The sequence below is a fragment of the Alosa alosa genome, chromosome 10 (assembly GCF_017589495.1).
Source record: "Alosa alosa isolate M-15738 ecotype Scorff River chromosome 10, AALO_Geno_1.1, whole genome shotgun sequence".
Classification (NCBI taxonomy): Eukaryota; Metazoa; Chordata; class Actinopteri; order Clupeiformes; family Clupeidae; genus Alosa; species Alosa alosa.
In genome coordinates this window covers 15,293,917-15,314,841 of record NC_063198.1, presented here as the reverse complement: position 1 = coordinate 15,314,841, position 20,925 = coordinate 15,293,917, and the positions used below count along the sequence as shown (strand labels likewise).

General features: G+C 45.9%; 1 protein-coding gene across 10 annotated transcripts in view; it reads left to right on the top strand.

The window, feature by feature from the left end:
* Positions 1 to 20,925, top strand: part of plekha6 (pleckstrin homology domain containing, family A member 6) — an 80,856-nt gene that overhangs the window by 13,381 nt on the left and 46,550 nt on the right. For 6 of the 10 annotated variants that reach the window (XM_048254071.1, XM_048254073.1, XM_048254072.1 and 3 more), the window contains exon 1: positions 17,026 to 17,401. In XM_048254071.1, coding sequence (XP_048110028.1) covers positions 17,316 to 17,401 — 86 coding nt within the window. In that variant the 5' untranslated portion in view covers positions 17,026 to 17,315. Of the gene's footprint in view, positions 1 to 9,004; positions 9,180 to 17,024; positions 17,402 to 20,925 lie in introns of those variants that run through there. The other 4 variants (XM_048254076.1, XM_048254077.1, XM_048254068.1 and 1 more) reach the window with 3 other exon arrangements.

Below are 20,925 nucleotides of genomic sequence, written 5' to 3'. Positions count from 1 at the left end.
TTTGTGTATTTGAGCAGGGAGGGAGAGAGAGAGAAAGTCAAAGTCAAAGTCAAAGTCAAAGTCAGCTTTATTGTCAATTTCTTCACATGTTCCAGACATACAAAGAGATCGAAATTACGTTTCTTCACTATCCCACGGTGAAGACAAGACATATTTTGCCAATTTAGGTCCACAGACAAACATAACATTCAAGTAAACAAAAAAGTAAGTAAATAAGTAAATAAGAGGGCACATATAATAATGAAAAAATAAGAGCAGCAAAATTTGGTTGAAATTGTGCATAGACAGTCAATAAAATACTAGTGCAAAGTCAGGCCAATAAAAGGCTTGGGTAGTTCTGTTTGACCTAAGTAAGAAAGAAAGTGGCATAGTGGTGCAAGTTATGTAAGAGCAGCAGAAGTGTTTTCAAGACAACAACACCAAGTTGTAAAGTGTACAAGTGTGCAAATGTGCAAGTGGAGTAGTGCAGGCGGCCATTTTGGGTCCAATGTCCAGGATGTTATGTAGCTGAGGGTGGAGGGGGAGAGGAGGGAGAGAGTTCAGCATCCTTACAGCTTGGTGTATGAAGCTGTTGGTGAGTCTGGTAGTGCGGGAGTGCAGGCTTCTGTACCTCTTCCCAGAGGGCAGTAGATCAAACAGATTGTGAGCGGGGTGACTTGCATCACTCACAATTTTGGTCGCCTTCTTGGTGAGGTGGGTGGTGTAAATGTCCTTCAGGGGAGGGGAGTGAAGCACCAATAATCCTTCCAGCTGTGTTCACTATGCGCTGCAGGGCTTTCCTGTTGTATTCAGTGCAGCTTCCCTGCCCCACACGGCGATACAGCTGGAGAGGATGCTCTCAATGGTGCCTCGGTAGAATGTGGTCATGATGGCTGGTGGAGCACTTGCTCGCCTGAGTTTCCGCGAGGAAGTACAGGCGGCGCTGAGCTCTCTTAGCCAGTGATGCAGTGTCGGGTGGTCCAGGAGAGGTCTTCACTGATGTGCACCCCAGGAATTTGGTGCTGCTCGCTCTCTCCACCACAGCACCGTCGATGGTCAGTGGCAGGTGTTGGGTGTGACCTCTCCGGAAGTCAACAACAATCTCTTTGGTCTTGCTGGCGTTCAGCAGGAGGTTGTTGTCCCTGCACCACGTGGTCAGATGGTCGACCTCCAACCTGTATTGAGTCTCGTCGCCCTTAGTGATGAGACCCACCAGAGTTGTGTCGTCAGCAAATTTCACTATGTGCAGCCTTGGGGGGCCCTTGTGCTCAGTGTGATGCTGCTTGAGGTATTGTTGCCAACACGTACTACTTGGGGCCTCTGACAGAGGAAGTCCAGTAGCCAGTTGCAGAGGTAGGTACTGAGTCCCAGTTTGTCAAGTTTGCAGATGAGTTGTTGTGGTATTATGGTGTTGAATGCAGAACTGAAGTCTATAAACAGCAATCTCACATATGAGTCTCTTTTTTCCAGGTGGGTGAGGGGCTGGGTGGAGGGCAGAGCAGATTGCATCCTCTGTAGACCGCTTGGCTCGGTATGCAAACTGGAAGGGGTCCAGGGTGGGGGAGAATGGCTTTGATATGTGACATGACAAGCCGCTCGAAGCACTTCATGATGATGGGTGTCAGTGCCACAGGGCGGTAGTCATTGAAGCAGGATGGAGCAGTTTTCTTGGCACAGGTATGATGGTGGCAGCTTTGAAACATGATGGGACGATGGCTTGCTTCAGGGAAGTGTTAAAGATGTCTGTGAAGACATCCTTAAGCTCCCTCGCGCAGTCCTTCAGCGCCACGACCTGGGATGTTGTCTGGACCTGTTGCCTTACGGTGTTGATAGCAGCAAGTGTCCTCTTCACGCTGTCGGCAGAGAGGCACAGGGGCTGCTCATGTAGAGGGGGATGTGTCTTCTGTGGGCAGGTGCTGTTTTGTGCTTCAAAGCGAGCAAAGAAACGGTTCAGGTTGTTGAGCAGAGGGATGTTGCTCTCACAGCTCTGTGGCGCGGGCTTGTAGTCCGTGAGGGCCTGAATGCCCTGCCATAGGCTTTGTGCGTTCCTGCTGTCTTTGAAGTGGGTAGTTATCTTGTGAGTGTATTCCTTTTTTGCTTCCTTGATGCCACGGGACAGGTTGGCTCTCGCTGTTTTCATGCCAGCTTCATCCCCAGCTCTGTAGGCTTTGAGAGAGAGAAAGTGTGTGTGTGTGTGTGTGTGTGTGTGTTTTATATAACCTCGTCACTGCAGTCTCCACAGACTGTCCACTGATGCTGTAGCTTCCACACATCTCTTTCCTTCAGGGACCCTCTCCCCATCACAAACTTCCGCTCAGGCTCAAAGCCTGCAGCTTATTACCCACTCCACCCCACACCACCCAACTGCCACTCACATCTTGCATTCTGGTTTTCAGCTAATTGATTTTGCCAAACAATTGGCACCAGCAGCATTGCAGCCAACACAAGCTCAAATGGCCACTTAAATGGCACTAATGTGAAAGGTAGAGGTGTGAAGTGCACAGATATACTCCCAGGCTGTCTGCTAACAGAGGGGGACAGAGTCACTGCCCCACTCCCTCCATGCACGACCACAACAACATGCCCCCCCGCCTCACTGAGGGAGGCAAGAGAGAATAGATAGGAGAGAGGAAGAAAGAGAATCTCTGTTGCTGAATCTCTATTGTGATGTTAACTCTGATCCCCCCTAATCACACCAACACACACACACACACACACACACACACAAATTGCACATGCACATACACACACACGCATACACATGCACACACACACACCTCCTAACTCTATCCCTCTTTCCATTCCAGGAAAAGCGGGGGGATTAAGTCACTCTGCATTTTAAGGAGAGCTGTAATCTGCTGTGTGTGTGTGTGTGTGTGTGTGTGTGTGTGTGTGTGTGTGTGTGTGTGTACGTGCATGTGAAATTGTGTGTGTGTGTGTGTGTGTTAGGGGGGGAGGAGAAGTCATCAACGGCTGCCCAAACCGAGAGTTGTGGATCTGGTTTCTCCTTTTGATGGCAAAGCGGTTTCTCAAAAGAGAGTTGGCACGATAGAGAGGGGACGAAGGGACACGGATTTTCCTCTGTGTGTGTGGCGCTCTGCCAACTCAGATTGCGTCCTCAGGCACGCTTCTGCCCTCTTCAGGGGAACGACACTCACACACACACACACACACACACACACACACACACACACACACACACACACACACACACACACACATACACACACTGCTGTGGCATTTCCATCCTGTATGGCTGTTATGTGTGGCTTTCGCCTGGCTGGAAACTATTTTAGAAAGGAGGAATATGAGGCTGTTGTTTCATTGTTTCTGGGTGAGTGTCCCCAACTGGGCTGGTCAGCTCCTTACTCTGGGAAAGCGAAGACCTCCGGATGGTGACGTCGTTGCTCCCGTGTGACAGTGGCTGTATTGAGGAGGACAGGCGGGAGAAGGGGGGAGTGGGGTGTTTATATCATGTTCCTCTTGGACTCTGATGACTGGATAAAGAGAGTAGAGGAGAGGAGAAGGAGAGAGGGAGAGAAAGAAAGACAGCATATGTAAAGAGAGACAGGGAATGGAAGAAAGAGGGATTGAATGTGAACGCTCACTGTGACTGACTTTTTTTTTGCATTTATTCATTTAGCAGACACTGTTATTCAAAGTGATTTAAATATGTCAGCTATATGACAAGGGATTCTAACGTCCCTAGAGCAACTTGGGGTTAAGTGCCTTGCTCAAGGGCAAGGCCAGGAATTAAACCCACAACTTTCAGGCTACTGCACGCTAGCCCAGCTCCTTGACCATGACACTTCTGCCCCAAAACAAGATGTGTTTGAGAGAGGGAGAATACTGCTAGGAAGAAGACAATCAGAGAATGTGATTACAAGAGACAATATTGATGAGGATCCTTATTTCAGAGATTTCTATCTGCTAGCATTACGAAGAAATGCTACAAATTTGAGCAATTTAAATATTTTAGCAATTTGTTTTTAATTTGTCATAACAAACCACTGATAGACTTAAGTTAGACAACACAATTGTGTCGTGCACAGGTAAAGGAGGAAGTGTCAGATTTTACTCTGAGAGTATTAGCAGTCTCAGAGACGAGGTCAGAGTGTGGAAGTATCAGCTGTCATTCATTCAATCTCATCGCCTACCTCCACTGACTGAAACTCCCGCAGGCTTTCCCATGTACACTGGCTCTGTGATTGGCTGCTGGGCAGCCAATGTTCCTCCACTGGTATATGGTCAGGTTACCCCAGTGACCTGTTTTTTTATTGTAAGCTTGTTTCTCAAGTGTGGAGGCGTAAGATGCCTGAGCAAGATAAGAATATCTGATCCTACAAATTTCCTCTCTGAATATTCTATATATCTATGATGTGGGTAAAATGGGAACTGGGGTGGCTAGCTCATTACTGGGTTATCCATGGCTAAAGGCTTTGCCTGTAGAAATCCCTAATATTGCACATGGTTGAAGGTTTGTGTGGAGGGAAGCTGGCTGGAACAGACAGTGAGGAAAAAGGTGTCAGCTGGGAATCCTCCAGATTTGGCTCATTCTCTGATCCTCTTCTGCTCCTTCATCTCCACGATGGCCCAGGCCATATCAGTAGCCCTCCACATGGGATCCCTCTTTTGTGCACAGTCGAGAGGTTATCTGAAATGAAACTAGACTGGCGCATGATTTTAAGTCATTTGGATGCATCATCTTTTTTTGTCTTTCTGTTTCTATTTCTTCTCTTCTCTCTTCTTCTTTGATGCTGCTGCAATTCCTCTCCATGTGTCATGCATCAAACCAATGTCCTACCCTTTTTTCTTGTGGTCGGCTATTTCTCTCCCCCCCCCTTCTTTTTTTTTTCTCTGTCATGTATCTGTTTCCTGTCGTGCAGCACACTGATGATGTCCTAGCGGATGTTCCTGCGGAGCGTGCAAAGCATGTGGTCCTTTGCCTGCGTCGTATCCAGAGGCGGAGACCTCATGCCCATTGCTCAATGACACATTTTCATACGGCCGTGTGCATCTGCCCCCGGCACACGCTCTCATCCAGCAAACAGACTGTTCAAGGCTCCTACTCTTTCTCTGTCTTTCTCTATCTCTGTCTTTCACTCTCAGTCTCTCTCTTCCTCTCTCTCTCTCTCTCTGCTGTTCTCTCCTGCTTTCTCTCAGTCAATCTGTTTGACTCCATGCTGCTTCTCCAGCTCAGTCTCTCAGCCCTAGACTCCAGTGAAATCACTGAAACATGCATGACTTGTTTGCAAGTCCCAGCTCTCTAATCACTACCCCCAAAAAAAAAAGAAAAAGAAAAAAAAGCATGGATACCCACTACGGCTTATGAAGTCCACACGCTGGTGATAGTGAATGTTTCAACAGCGGCTCCGGCGGATTATGAACTTCTGAGACAAGAGGATAAGTGCCCTTTTGTCTTTTTTTAGGTTTAAATCTTCAGCTTAGCTTAGTTTCACCCCCCTCTCAGACCAGACCACTGTGGCCAGCTTTGCTTTGAACTCGGATGGCTTCGCTGCCCAATACAGCTAACATGCCAATCGCCTTGCCAGCCAAATCAATTCATCTTGATGTACCATCATTTACGAAATCACCTTTTGTGTACAGTACTATGCGTGATTGCTGTATGTGGGTGCCTTGCTTTCTCCAGTGAGGTTGAATGATTGACTTTGTTGGGGCCTGGGGTTATGTAAGCTTTGCTTGTGTTGACATTGGACTTCAATGTGTCCCAGCATGTTGCCTGATCAGGCTCAAATAAAAGGTTCCACCTGAGATGACCTGCAGCATAACTGGTTGACTGTTGCCAGCGCCTTTGTTTACATGTCAGTCTTTTTTACATTCCGTATTTATGAGATTTTGTATCATGTCAACCCATTCCATAACCACTCATTTCATGTATAGCGCCAACTAGTTAAAAACAAAAAAGTAAAAATGAGGTGTTGTAATCGCTGGTATCTGTTAAGTTTCGTGGAATTCCGTTCATGGGGGGCCACACAAGAAATTCATTTATGTTACTGTACACCAACTGGCCTGTAGGTGGCCGGACACAGTTTTCTGTGAATATCTCGAGAAACGTAGGGCCTAGGAGGACCACCTTTTTTTTGTATGTTGGTCTTAAGGGGCCATGTCAACCCATCCCATTACCACTCAATTCATGTATAGCGCCACCTAGTTAGAAATTAAAAAGCAAAAAATTGGGTGTTGTAATCACAATGGCTGACATGGTCAAAACTGCACAAAATTGAAAGTGTAGGATCATTATGACACCCTCTGAATGCATGCCAAGTTTCGTGGACTTTCGTTTATAATAAATTAATGTATGTGTACATTTAGTGACCGTACACCAACAGAGTTTTCTGTGAATATCTTGAGAACCGTAGGGCCTAGGATGACCAATTTTTTGTGTATGTTTGCCTCCAGGGGTCATGTTAACCCATTCCATATGCACACATGTGCATAAACAGACATTCACACACACACATACATTCACAGTAATCATACGTATGACACATACACACACAGTAGACATATGACACATGTATGCACATGCACACACACAGGCACACCCACAAGCACATGCACACACACACACACACACACACACACACACACACACACACACACACACACACACACACACACACACACACACACACACACACACACGAACACACACATAAGCACGTACACGCACACATGCACACATGCACATTCAAGAATTTCTTTCTCAGAATTATGAACAGGCAAGATGGGGATGGGGTTGTATAAAATGTATTTTACATGTGAAATCTATGAACTAATCATGCTTTGGTGCTATATCTATCTGCTATATCTATCAGATACCAGTGAGAATTGAGTGTGCATAATGCAATTCAGTGAGACAGTTAGAATCATATATGCATTTCACCTTTTGTTTTTAGCCAGCAGCCAGACCAGCAGACTTTGACTTTGCTGAATTACTGAAGCTAAGCAGGCTTAGTTAGTACTTGGATAAGAAACCTCCTTGGAAGAGTAGGTTCCTGCTAAAAGTGGTGTTGGTGGCTGGCCAGTAGGTGGCACTCTTCCCTGTGGCCAAAAGCCACCAAACAAATATCAATCCCAATGTCCTATTGCAGTGACAGGGGCACTGTACTGCAGGAGATGTTTTCCTTTGCATGAATGTTAAATTGAGGTCCTGACTCACCATGGTTGTTAAAGATCCCATGGCACTTATCGCAAAGAGTAGGTGGTTCCCTGATTTGCTTTATTTATGTACACATACATAAAGACACACACACATGCACACACACATAAAAACACACACACATAAAAACACACACACACACAAAGACACGTAAACACACATACACTACACATGCACACACACATACATGCACACACATGACACGCACAAACACGCACACAAACACATAAACACACATACACACACACACACATGCACCCATACAAACACACCTACATACACAAACACAAGCACACACACACACACACACACACACACACACACACAAACAAAACACATATACACAAAAACAACCACACACTCTGCAAACACTCAATTACAAACACACAAATAAGGAACAAAGTAGGAAATTAACACAATTTGACAAGCGTGACTTATTTTTGTGGAAAAAATGTGCTGGACTGGGACTCTGTTCATGCAGTTTTTGTTATCTCAACAGAATGAACAGAGCAGAACAGAGAGTGATGATGTGTGTGTGTGTGTGTGTGTGTGTGTCCATTAACCTTCACGTGTTGCCCTGCCATGTTCCCACTCAAGGCCGGGACGGTGTGTCCACTTCAGGTCTCTGTGTTTGCTTGTCATATGGCTGCTCTGAACAAGTTTACATTAGGATGGCTGACGAGCGCGCTGCTCCTCCAGTGGGCTGGGGTGCTGTCTGGGAACGTGGGAGCATCTCGGGCCAGAAGCTTATGACCTCCACTACTACTACCCTCTCACTCTCAGTCTTTCTATCTATAATACACATATTCTCTCTCTCTCTCTTTCTCTCTCTCTCTATCTCTTTTTTTTCTCGTTCACAAACATGCTCCCACACATAATCTCTCATTGTGTCTATTTCACCAATAGACACACATTCTACATCACAGACTCTCTCTCTCTCTCTCTCTCTCTCTCTCTCTCTGCATCTTTCTATCTCTTCCTGTCTCTCTCTCATTTTCTTGTTGTCCCACAATACACATCTGTACACGGACGCAGGAGGTGGTGTGTGTGCGTGCGTGTGTTCTTATTTGTGTTATGCATGGGCCAGTTGGCACAGAGTTCAAACAGTGTCTCAGTTAAGTTCTCCCCGTTCTGTATATGCTCAATTAAACTGAACCTCAGCTTACCTTGCAAATCCATCTAGAAAGAATTGGAGAGTAGACAATGTGCTAGAAATGCAAATTAATCTGCTTGAGAAAATGCCTTCAGGATAATATTACTGTGCAATGATAATCACTTGTGCGTACTAGTATTCATTTTGAGTGAATGCATGAAATGTTAATTGCCCTCACATTATGAGTTAAATGTTTTAGATGTTGTTTAGACTTGGAGACAGTGTGAGGGGCTATTGCACTGAAAATAATTTAAATTCATAAAACACCCTCCATTCAACCTTGGTCTTATCTCCAGATGGACAGTGACCGTTTCATTCTTGCTGTGATGTCTTTGACGGATTGCCCACTTAGAGCTCAGAACGCAAGCGAACTGAATGAATGAAAAGTGACTCTCCTCTACTCAGGGGAGAACTCGCTTACCACCTCCTCGCTGGGCCTGGACGGTGTCCAGCAGACTCTCAGACTCTGTGTATTGGAGGGAAAAAAAGCAAGGAAAAAAAAAGCACAATGGACGGAATAGAAAGTAAGAGAGGAGCTGAGTGTTTGAGAACAGCTGGTCATTCCATAGTTCTTTTCTTCCTTACCAGGAACTTTCAGTTGTTTTGCTCTCTCATTAAGTCATCTCCCTTGTTCTCTCTCTCTTCTCTTTTTCTTTATCTCTCTCTCTCTCTTTCTTTCCCTCTCCCAGTTTCCCCGCCCCTCTCGATCCAGTAACCCCACGCTGTAGCAGATCACTAGCGGGAAGCCTTCATCAGAGGGAGCACCGGAGGGACCTGAGGGAGAGAGAGAGAGAGAGAGAGAGAGAGAGAAAGAACGACGGAGCGAGAGAAGGAGTGAGCAAGAGGATAGCTGTACTCAGAAAGGTATGCGCTTCAGTCTTTTTCTCATTAAAACTATTTTCGTTCCTCCATTCACTCGTTCCCAGGGAAAGACAAAGAGTGGTTTCCAGTTTCTTTCTCTCTCTTTTTTGTTTCTATCCCTTCCTTGTGTTGGGAGCACTGCCTGTGTTAAGCTCTGTAAAATCCAGTGTCCTAAAGCCAAAGTAGAAGTTCTACCTGCTCAAATGGCAACGGATGAATGAAAGAATGCCTGTGTGTGTGGGTGTGTGTGTGTGTGGGTGTGGTTGTGTTTGATTGTGTGTGTATGTGTGAGTGTGTTTGTCTTGAGGGGAAAGGGGGTTGGTGGTGTATTATGCGTCTTTAAAAGAAAAGCTCAGATTTTCTGACAATGACAGTTTGATGTGGTATTATGTGTCGAGACAGCTACAGCACTGGGGCATCAGTATACCCAATCGAATAAGAACATAGAAAGTCATTTGGTGCAAATTAGTGACTGTAACAGCAAGTTTATCTTATGAAGATGGACATTCAAGTCAGACTTGATGATGTGTGTGTGTATGTGTGTGTGTGTGTGTGTGTGGTGGGTGGGTGTGGGTGTGGGTGTGTGTGTATGTGTGAGTGTGTCTGTCTTGAGGGGAAAGGGGGTTGGTGGTGTATTATGCATCTTTAAAAGAAAAGCTCAGATTTTCTGACAATGACAGTTTGATGTGGTATTATGTGTCGAGACAGCTACAGCACTGGGGCATCAGTATACCCAATCGAATAAGAACATAGAAAGTCATTTGGTGCAAATTAGTGACTGTAACAGCGAGTTTATCTTGTGAAGATGGACATTCAAGTCAGACTTGATGATGTGTGTGTGTGTGTGTGTGTGTGTGTGTATGTGTATGTGTGTGTGTGTGTGTGTGTGTGTGTGTGTGTGTGTGTGTGTGTGTAATACTGTAAAAGTAAAAAATGTGCTCTGTGTTTATTTGGGATTTCTTCGCCCATTTTCGACAGAAACAAACAGAGCATTAGTCCCTCCACCTAATCTACAGTAAAGCTGAGTCCTTCATAGAAATTGTATCCTTCCACACTTACCCTTCCTCCTGTTTGAGCTCTATGTGTGTGATGCTGGTGCTGTTAATTATAAACTATATAAATTATGGACATGAAGATGTGTGTATGTGTGTGTGTGTGTGTGTGTGTGTGTGTGTGTGTGTGTGTGTGTGTGTGTGTGTGTGTGCATGTGTGTGTGTGTGTGTGTGTGTGCACATGTGTGTGTATGTTTGTGTTGGGCAATGAGCCATAAGCCACATCTGTGGAGATTTATATGGTGTATGTGACTGCATATGAGGAGTGAAAGAGAGGCAGAGAGAGAGAGAGAGAGAGAGAGGGCGAGAGTGGGTCAATTAAACTGGGTGGGGACTTCTGCTAAATTATAGACTGTTAATTGCCCCCAACAAAGCCACAGCAGGGGTGTCGCAGGTCTGACTGTGGTCTGCAAGCCAATCTGGAGGGTGTTTTGGCAGGGAGTGCGTCCTGACAGAGAAGCCCTGTGGCAAACCGCCTCTCTGCAGGCCACGCAAATGGGATTTGCACAATCTGATCCTGCAGCCACATCTCAATAGTGGGTTAGACAAACACACAACACAAATTAGCAAATGAGCGACCCTCTAATTGATAGCATGCTCTAGACGTCCTCAAGAAAACATGTGTTTTGGCGAGTGAGTGGCGTCAGTATTAGAACGATGGCACAATTCTATCTGATAATTGTGTTATTGCTAGCAATACAACACCATCATTTCCCACCCTCAGCGATGCTGCTGGACTTGGGTGAACGTCTGTGGTGCTGGTGGTGGTCAGGCTCGTGTGGAGCGTGTCAGAGGCCTTATTTTCAGATTAACATTGCAACAGAGACGGCTTCTTCCCTGGTTGCCTTGTGATTCATTCGCCCGGCTGACCATAAAGACATTGGTGAGATGCCAGGAGTAATCCTTGTGGCTGAGAGAGTAACCTAGCCTGCCTCCTGCCCGTGGTTGAGAGGGGGTGGTGGTGCGGGTGGTGTGGGCTCTGCCTGTGGAGACCTGCTGTTCCGCAGGAAGGGGGGGGGGGCAGCTGCCGAGCTCACCTGAATACCATCCTGATGAGGCTTAGCTTGTGGTTGGGCCCTGGCAAACCCCCACTCCCGACGCATAAACATATCATGGCAGGGTATGCAGTTCAATGGGCAGGTGGTCAGGAAGCCACACAAAGACAAGCACACACACACACACACACGTGCACACAATCATGTCATCATTGACATCCACACACACACAGACACACACACACACACACTCACACATACACACACACACACACACATTAGTGGACATTACACACTGGCTTCACACACAAACAAACAGGCAACACATCACACAAATCTACATGGGCATGTGCTCACAAACACAATCAAACTCACAGGTCTGGACTCTGCGAGCACTCATACACAGTGGCACAGAATTCACAGACACATGTTTGATGAACTGACTGTGGCATTTCCATCCCTTGTTTCACAGAAAGAGCCTTCATTTCAGCATTAAAGGAGGTAATCTTTTACTAACTGGAAAGGCAGTGCAGGGAAATCATACATATATCCACCATAAAAAATAGGATATATTATTTTGTCTTTTCTGACAGCAAAGTTCATAAGCCAGGAAAAAGAATGTCTGGGTAAATGAAGATAGATAGGAGCTTCTTGAACCAATTTAAATCCAATGGTGTTCCCTTGCAATCATGCTGTTTCTTTCATTCTTTTTTCTCTTCTCTTCTTTTCTCTTCTTTCTTTCTTTCTTTCTTTCTTCCTTTCTTTCCTTCTTTCTTTCTTTCTGTCTGTATGCATGTCTGCCTACTTTTTCTTTTATTTTTGTCTTTATTCATTCCGTCTTTCCTGGAACCTTCACCCTGTCTCACTCTCTCTGTCTCTCCTCACTGCTAGCCTGCTATGAAAACATGAGCAGAGCACAGTGGCTCTCTGGGGGCTCCAAAATAAGAGGCGTCGGTTGTTGTCGTATTCGAGACGAAGGGCTCAAGTCTGCGGAGGGCCCGCCACTGAGTCACCACCATGGCCAGCTGCTCCAGAAGCTGCCTACATTCCGCTTCTTCCGCAGGCCTGTCTCTACCTGCCCCTGCCCAGACCCGGTGGAGTGGGAGGCGGAGGAGAGGGTGGAGGAGAGGGTGGAGGTGGTGGAGGAGAGGGTGGAGGTGGTGGAGGAGGTGGAGGAGAGGGTGGAGGAGAGGGTGGAGGAGAGGGTGGAGGAGGTGGAGGAGAGGGTGGAGGTGGTGGAGGAGAGGGTGGAGGAGGCGGAGGAGAGGGTGGAGGAGGTGGAGGAGAGGGTGGAGGAGGCGGAGGAGAGGGTGGAGGAGGTGGTGGAGGAGAGGGTGGAGGAGGGTGGAGGAGGTGGAGGAGAGGGTGGAGGAGAGGGTGGAGGAGGTGGCCACTCCTGCCTGTAATCCCCATTGTTTCTCCTCCTCCTCTCTCTCCTCCAGACGTGTGGACATTTGAATCATCAATATATATCATGTGTTCATGAGTGATGGAGTGAGTGAAGGAGATAGAGAGAGAAAGAGAGAGAATAGAAAAAGAAGAAAAAGACAGGCAAATAATCAGTTTATTCATTCTGGAGGAAGAAGGGCAAAGTCAACATTCTTTAACCATTGTTTTTTTTGTCTTGGTGGTCCGCCTGGACTTGTGTGTGGGGGCATCCTAGATTGTGCTTTAGAGCAGACCTGTCCTTGTTCTAACAGATCCACGGAGTGGCTGCATCGATCTTGCCCTGACGAACACAGAAAACATGTGTCTGGAACGTGGCTCAGATTACAGAGACACAGAGGGTGGTAGTGAGCCAAGAGCTCCATCAGACATCAGAGATGGGCAAGACTGCAGTGGGATGGATGGCTGCAGCAGTGTGCAGAGTGACATGGAGAGGAAGATCATAGCCTTTGGGTTTGAAGGAAAGATTGTTCAGGTGTGTTGGGGTATTGAGAGGGTCCAAATCTAGATGCCAGATGGTCTCTGGGACAACAAACTCATCATTCATGATTTAAAGATTATAAGTCAAATGTTTGCAGCATTTGCTTAAACTTTGCCACTGCATGGTTGTAAGAACTATACCCTATTAATGCATTATTTAGTGCATAATACAGTAGCCACGGCTATTTTAAAGCACTTTAGGGCAGTTAAGTGAATGGTATAGACAATTATGTAATGCAGTGGTGCATCATGACGATCTAGGTGACCGTACATTGCTGTAGGACACAGAGAGTACATTAAGCTCTACAACTATGTCTGTCTGTATATTCACAAACATAGGAAGTCTCCTGGAGTATGCAGTGTATACAAAACGTTTGGAACATTCTAACAGCTTTGCTCAGCTTGTCCTTGGTTTCAGTCTGGCCCTTGTGCACGAAGCTGACACACGTTTTCAATCACACATCACAAATACAGTAGCAGTGGCTTTAGAGCAGTGGCTAGCTCTGCCTTTCTTTGTCTCACAGCATAACGGTGACTCTTTTTGTTCACTCATTTATGGGAACTTCCTAGTTAACCCTCAGGTTATTTCACCTCAGGGTATTTTATCTTCATAATTAGACTTAATGAGTTGCATTGCTTCTCAGCAGTGCACAGATTCAAGCAGAAAACAACAACAGAGATTTGTCACATTGTGGATGGGTCTATGTATAATTTTTCCACGTCATGCCATCGTTTGCTGTGAACTCTTTAACACAGCCCAGTGCTATAATCAAGCTGGTGGATGTGATGTTTCGTCACACATTCCTTAAGTGCCAACTAACTCCATGAACCCACCATGACTAAGCTACTTTGGGCTGAGAGTGTGTGTGCCTTCATGGTTCATCCCATGTGCAAACCAATGTGTTTCAGTGCAGACAATTGCGATTGATTCACCATGACCTGATAGAGATTCACAGTATATATGTGCACAGTCATGCTGTTCTGTATTGCTTATGTAAGTCGTGGATGAGTAGTCCTCACATTTATCTTCTGGGGTTATGACTGTCAACATTTTAATATATGCCGACGTTTCTTTGGATTCCAGAATGTGACAGAACAAGGCATTTCATGGTAACTTCTTTTCTGTAGGTGAATGCAAAAAGATTTTTCCCCTTTGTGCCAGAGTTCTAACTCAATAAAAAAACAATACAAACGCATACAAATGAAAACCAAAACAAAGTCATTTTTGAATGACATTTTTGTTTAAAAGTTGGCTGTTGCAGTCCGGCTGTTGTTTAAAAGTCAGCAGAATGTCTGACAGGGATATTGTCTCCAAACGGGTCACATCTCAATTACTTAAACAAGAACATTCCTTTATGGAGTAGCCTGTAAACAAAGATTAAATGAGCCAGCACTGCAAAACACAGGGAGAGAAAGAAAGAGAGAGTAAGAGAAAGATATAAGGAGAGAGAGAGCGTAAATGATAGTGAGAGCGAGGGAGGAAGGGAGAGAGGGAAGGAGGGAGGGAGAGAGGGGGAGAGAGAGCGTGAGCTCTGTTGCAGGCTGGAATCTGTTAATAGATGCAGGGAAGCTCTATCATGCTGAAAACTGTTTGGATGGATGTCATCAGCCACCAGACCCTATGAGAATGATGATGGAATGTTTAGCAATAGGATGACAATGATGGGCAGCTTTAAACAGCTGTGTTTTGCATGTGTACATCTGTGTGTGTGTGTGTGTGTGTGTGTACGTGTGTGCGTGCGTGCGTGCACTTAGGAGGAGGAAAAATGTTTGGGGGTGTACAGCAGAGATAGATGAAAAATGTACTGTAGTATTTGGTTGATACAAAAAACAACATTATGGACAGCTGGTTGTTACTGTCCGGTTTCTTATTAATTGAGACATCAATCCAGCTCCCTTGACTCATGAACCTCAGTGCCCCCCTAACACCACCACCTCCATATTGTTTGGATATCAGACCTGCGTAGGATGCTATTCATGCACTACAGTCGTACAGTGCAGAGGTTCTTTTGACTGTGTAGCTGTGAATGGACAATTGGATTAAAGTGGGGACTGAGCTGAACTTAGCCATGATGGAGAGCTGGTTTTTAGGTCTGAAACAGGAGCTCACTGCTCCTCAGAGGCGGGAGAGAGAGAAAGAGGGAAAGAGGGAGAGAGGTGGAGGATGAGATCCCAGCGGCAATGGTTGGTCTTTCATGCTGAACGCCCCAACAAGAGCAGGCACCGAGAACTGAGAAGGAGCTGTGCCATATGGGAGTGATTATAGATGTGTGTGTGTGTGTGTGTGTGTGTGTGTGTGTGTGTGTGTGTGTGTGTGTGTGTGTGTCTGGTCAATACCCACCCCTCTAAGCAGGACTGCAGGGGCAGACTGCTAACACCACATGGCCCTGACCTGCAAAGACGACATGGAGAAAGTTTATTTTTTCCATTACTTTTAGTCACTTTTAATGGCACATGTGTGTTCTCCAAGTCAGCTAAGTTTCAAGCATAGCCAACAGTTTGTTTGCTTATTCAAGTCACCAGTCAGTACACTGATGACTCTGATCTGAACTGAAGAAGGGAAAGTGCAAAGGAGAAAGCACATGAGAGAGAGAGAGAGAGAGAGAGAGGAAGCGGGAGAGAGACGAAGCAGAAAATGAACAGAGGAAGAAAATAAGCAAGAGCACACTTTGATTCTGATTGTTGCTTTGGTAAGAGAAATTTACGCTTTTTTGCCTACTTTTAAGCGATCTTTAAAGTATTTTTCCGTTGAGCTTCTCCTGCCGGAATGTTGCCCTTTTGATGTTCTTTTTGTTGTGATCATAGCAGGCATAAATAATGAGCACACATTACGTCCATTGGGCAGCCGTGTCCTACTGGTTAGCACTTCGGACCTGTAACCGGAGGGTTGCCGGTTCGAACCCCGACCAGTAGGCACAGCTGAAGTGCCCTTGAGCAAGGCACCTAACCCCTAACCCCTCACTGCTCCCCGAGCGCCGCTGTTGATGCAGGCAGCTCACTGCGCTGGGATTAGTGTGTGCTTCACCTCACTGTGTGCTGTGTGTGTTTCACTAATTCACGGATTGGGATAAATGCAGAGACCAAATTTCCCTCAAGGGATCAAAAGAGTATATATATACATGCATACATACATACATACATATACATACATACATCCTTACAAAGAGATGAGCTGTCATTCAAACCCTTTATACACACAATGCAGTCTTTTCCCGCAGACCAAAAAAGACAACTACACTATTCGCTCCAGAGAGTCCATACAGATTCAAAAATACCAAGCAAATAGGATAAACATGTTATTTTTGGATCCAAAATTGCAATTTTCCATGACAAATATTTGTTTTAGCCTCCCCAACTATGTTTTGTCATGGCATAATGACACGATGACAGAATTATAGGCAGTTTATAGGCGGGCTGTTCATATGTCAGAGTCTGGCACAGCATCCTCCTAGTGCTGGGACTCAAACCAGACTGGCTGAGCACTCCTCCAGCTCCACCCGGCAACCATGCCCTCCCTCCCCTCCAGACCAGCACCTCACACCGAGATGAGACCGTGCCCAGGACCGGGACCGTCCAGCGATGGCTGACAGCTCAGTCACCTGGCTCCCGGCTGCCCTATCAGGGAGGAGGGTAGAGGGGTGGAAAGGGGGGTTAAGTAGCTGGCACACGCTCCCGGCGGGGTTAATGATTAAGTGGAGGGCTGGAGCAGGAGGAAGGGTGGGGGCAGGAGTCTAGTGGTGGTAGGGAAAGAGACTTGTGTGTATGTGTGTGTGGGGGGGTGGAGGGTAGGGTAGGGCAGGGGGGCGTGAGCCCAGGCTGCCGTGTTTAAATCCAGCTGGCCACTCCGCCGGGAATGTAATCCATATGTGTGCCGTGAGTTCAGCTGCAGGAGAGAGGGAGAGAGGCAGAAAGACAGAAAAAAAGAAAGAAAGAAAGAAAGAAAGAAAAGACATTACCCTGAGATTGTTTCTGCTTTGGGGTTTTTTTTTTTTTTTTTCCCCCCCCTCCTAGAAAATTCCACTCATACTAGGCCCCTGCACTCTGGCAAAGCTTTCGCAGTCCACACAGGGAGAGGGAGAGAGAGAGAGAGGGAGTATATACCAACAGACAGTGGGGACAGAGAACGTAAAAGTGTGCCTGACTCGCTGGAGAAACATTTGCAGAGGATGCGAGAGGGGGAGCAAAACAGGGAGGAAGAAGAAAGAGGAGAAAGAGGAGAAGAAGAAGAAGAAGAAGAAGAAAGATCAGTGAGGTAGGTCCTTTCAGCCCTTTTCTCGGCCATTGTTCTTTGTGAGGGCTATTCAGTGGAGCCAACAGCAGCAGCAGCAGCAGCAGCAGCAGTCCTTCTCTGGTCTGCTCTGCACAAGCACCATCTGGATGGAGAGGAACTGGGAGCACATGCGGTGCACGAGGAGTGGAGCGGAGCACGCCAGACAGGGTGGAGGGGGTGGAACTGGCCAGCCAGGGCAACACTAGGCTCCTATGCAGGCACATGGAAACCATCCCTCAGTGAACAGTAAAGAATAGAAGCATAACACTTTGCAATGATCAGTTTTTGTTTGTAGACATGTATGTCTCTTTGCATATTTTTTTGACACTTGCGTTTGTGTGTGAGCGATGCAAGTAACACTTTTTTGAAGTGAGTGTGAGTTGGTAACCGTGAGCATGCACACAGTGAACCTGTTTCATTCGGATATATGAAATGCTCCTTGAGCTGTTAATGGCTAACCAGTGCATTCAAAAGTCGACCTCCCATGGCTTTGCACAATTGGCCGGTCCCACTGTTTGTTTAGACCTTGAGTCACTTGCCCAGCTCCGATATCGGGCAACGAGCAAGCTCAGGTCAGATCTGGAACTTCATGTTCTTTTTCACCTGGATAGTCATTATCATGGGTAGATTACTTTACGTGTGGAGGTTCTACTTATAGTCACCAGAAATATTTGGCTGTAAAAACAGTTGTTTTGCAACCGATTGATAAGGTGCTACCTTGAACAAATTGATTGACTTTTGAGAAGAGTCCTCTCTCTTTCTCTCTCTCTCTCTCTCTCTCTCTTTTCTGACCCTTGGCCTTGGCTCCTTGTAAAACACTGCTGCTAATTGTTGGCAATCTTACAAACCTGATGACCTGCTGGGGTAAATCATCAGCGAGGCCTCTGTTGTTTGTCAGAGGCTGCTCATTCCAAAGGTACGGGAGAGTCCACATAAACTTCAGTTTGCCTCCAAAGAGACCAATGCTGCTACTGTGTGGGCTTTGGTGTCTGGAAGAAAAGCACATTTTCTATCATGCATTATATATATATATATATGATACTGGTAAAATAGATCCCAGATATTACTGCAGGGAAGTAACATCACAAGCCCATGTGGGTTTGGCTAGTAGAACCAGAACAGAAGTAAACAAAACGAGTTGTTAAATCATTAAGCCCACTATCAAAAGAGTATTTTCATTAATTAATAGATTTCTAAGCTAGTCATTTTACATGAAGTGAGATAATTAATCATAGTTCATAGTTAATAATGCATTCCACTGATGTTCTTTGGCCTCCATAGGCTTTTGTGTGTGTGTGTGTGTGATAGAGAGAGAGAGAGAGAGAGAGAGAGACAAAACAGTTTTCAGGAGGAGTTGTGGCTATATCATTTGTCCTTAAGGACATTGTGGCCCCTGGGTTAAACTGGGAGGAAAGCGCTCAGAAATGTGGGAGTCTTCAACTCTGCCCCACTACTCCTGGTCTTGGCAAACAGAGCCTGGGCCTGGCGTCCTCCCGTTGGAGGAATGTCTCTAATTTAAACATAGTTCACTTGAGCTCAAGTTCACACTCCCAATAGTCAAACAGACACGATTTGCTACATTGCCCCCTACCCTACCCCACCACCTCATCCCCACTCAGTACTCCTCCTTATCTGTTGTACTTAGATGAGTTTAAACAGCGGTGCCTGGGCAGGTGTGACCTTTAAGTGCTGCTGATCCATACAGATGCCTTGTCCTACAATTCCCATACTCCCCTGGTTCGTAGTCCTTTCAGACCGCAAATCCTCAGTGCTTGTCTCTGTCTGCTCCAGAGATAATGGCACTGTTAGCGTGAGGAAGATGTTTACAACTGTGAAGAGAAGAGCCTGTGATGGATGAAGATGTACTGTAAGCAAGACTCTTCTATGAGGTTCTCTCACTCCCACATGAGTAAGTGCTCTTCCCCTCAAAGCAGGTGTCACCTGAAGGCAGACACCAGAGATAGCGCCCCAAGAATAGACGTAATCAGTTAAGTTGGAGCAGGCAAAGGAGGGATCTGTTTTGTCATACTAGCGCTGTAACAACTCTTCTGGTCTTTCTTTGCTATCCAAAGACAGACAGATATTTTGTCGAAATAGAGCCCCCCCCTGTTTATGTATCCTGGTATTTCAGTGCTCTGGTGAACACAAAAATGTCAACGGAATTAAACAATGTCACATTTACATGTGTTTATGCCTCAAAGGTCATTGTAACATTCAAGTGATGTTTGTTTACGGGAGTGGTCCGGCAGAGCCTTGTCGCTTACAGAATCTGTAACGCACCAAAAACCTCCGCCTCACCTCCCTTCCTGCACATCACAGAGCTGGCTGCCTGCCGCGTTTGTCCCACCAGCAAACTTCCCAAAAGTTCACCTGGCAGGTAATCTGTGCGTGACATCTGTTGTGTCTGCTGACATGGCCTACATTTTCCTCTCTGCATCCCTTCCTGCCTGAGTGACTGCCCGCATGCCTGCCCGCCCGGGGAACAGATTGGCACTGTTGACTTTTTGGCTGGCCGACTGCTTGGTCAAGCGCAGATCTGATTGGACGGGTCAGCAGAAGTAGGTTGGCTATGGGGGAGGGGTTAGGGGAATAAACGCTGGCCTGTTTGAGTCTTCAGTGACATGCAGGTATGAGGAGAGGTTAGTCTGCAGGGTGCCGAATCACCTCTGTACCAGAATCAAGAAATCATGATGATTTGCTCAAAAAATCCTTCCACTTTCATTGTATGAGTTGTGAACCCTGTTGTTTCATCTGCTTCATAAGCACTTATCGTTCAGCTTTCATTTGACAAAATGAAACATTCCTTCATTTAAAAAAGACAGAAGATATTAAAGCGCACAAAGAACTCGATGTTGTGTAAAAGCCTGCTTTTAGTCGGGCGGCTCCAGAGGTTTTCGAATCACTCCTCTGCGTTATCTTTTCGAATCATCAAATCTAGCCGTGAGTAATGCTGAGTGCACCAAGGACAGAATAGCAAGTGAATACCAGACTGGCTGTCACCGCTTGACTTAAGGAGAAAAACATGTTTACTCTGCTGAGGCTATCACAGACAACAAGTGCTGTGAAGAAATGCCAGTATACAAGCTGAAAGCGGTTTGAGTTGCACGTTTAGACGTTTAAATAGTGTGTGCAAGGTGTCTTTGTCTTTTTTCTGGGCTGCTTTTGTGTCAATTGCTCCATGTTACATCAGCCTGACCCTTTATTTAGTTAGCGCAGCTCTCTCTTATGTGCTGTTACGAGTGTGGTTTGTATGGGTGCTCGGAAGAGTCAAACTACCTAGTCACACAGTCACTGAAGGTCCTGCTTAGTGTTCCCACATTTCCCATTTTGGTATGACAAACATCTAATATGTGTGAGCTAGAATTAATGTTAGTAGTGAAACTAAAAAGAACCATATGTATAAAAAATTTTAATCACTCAGTCTGTAAAAATGCTGGAGTGATTTGTTCACAGAGACCCCAGCTGTAGTTTGTATTTATTTTAAGGTTTGAAGTCCTTGACCTCTA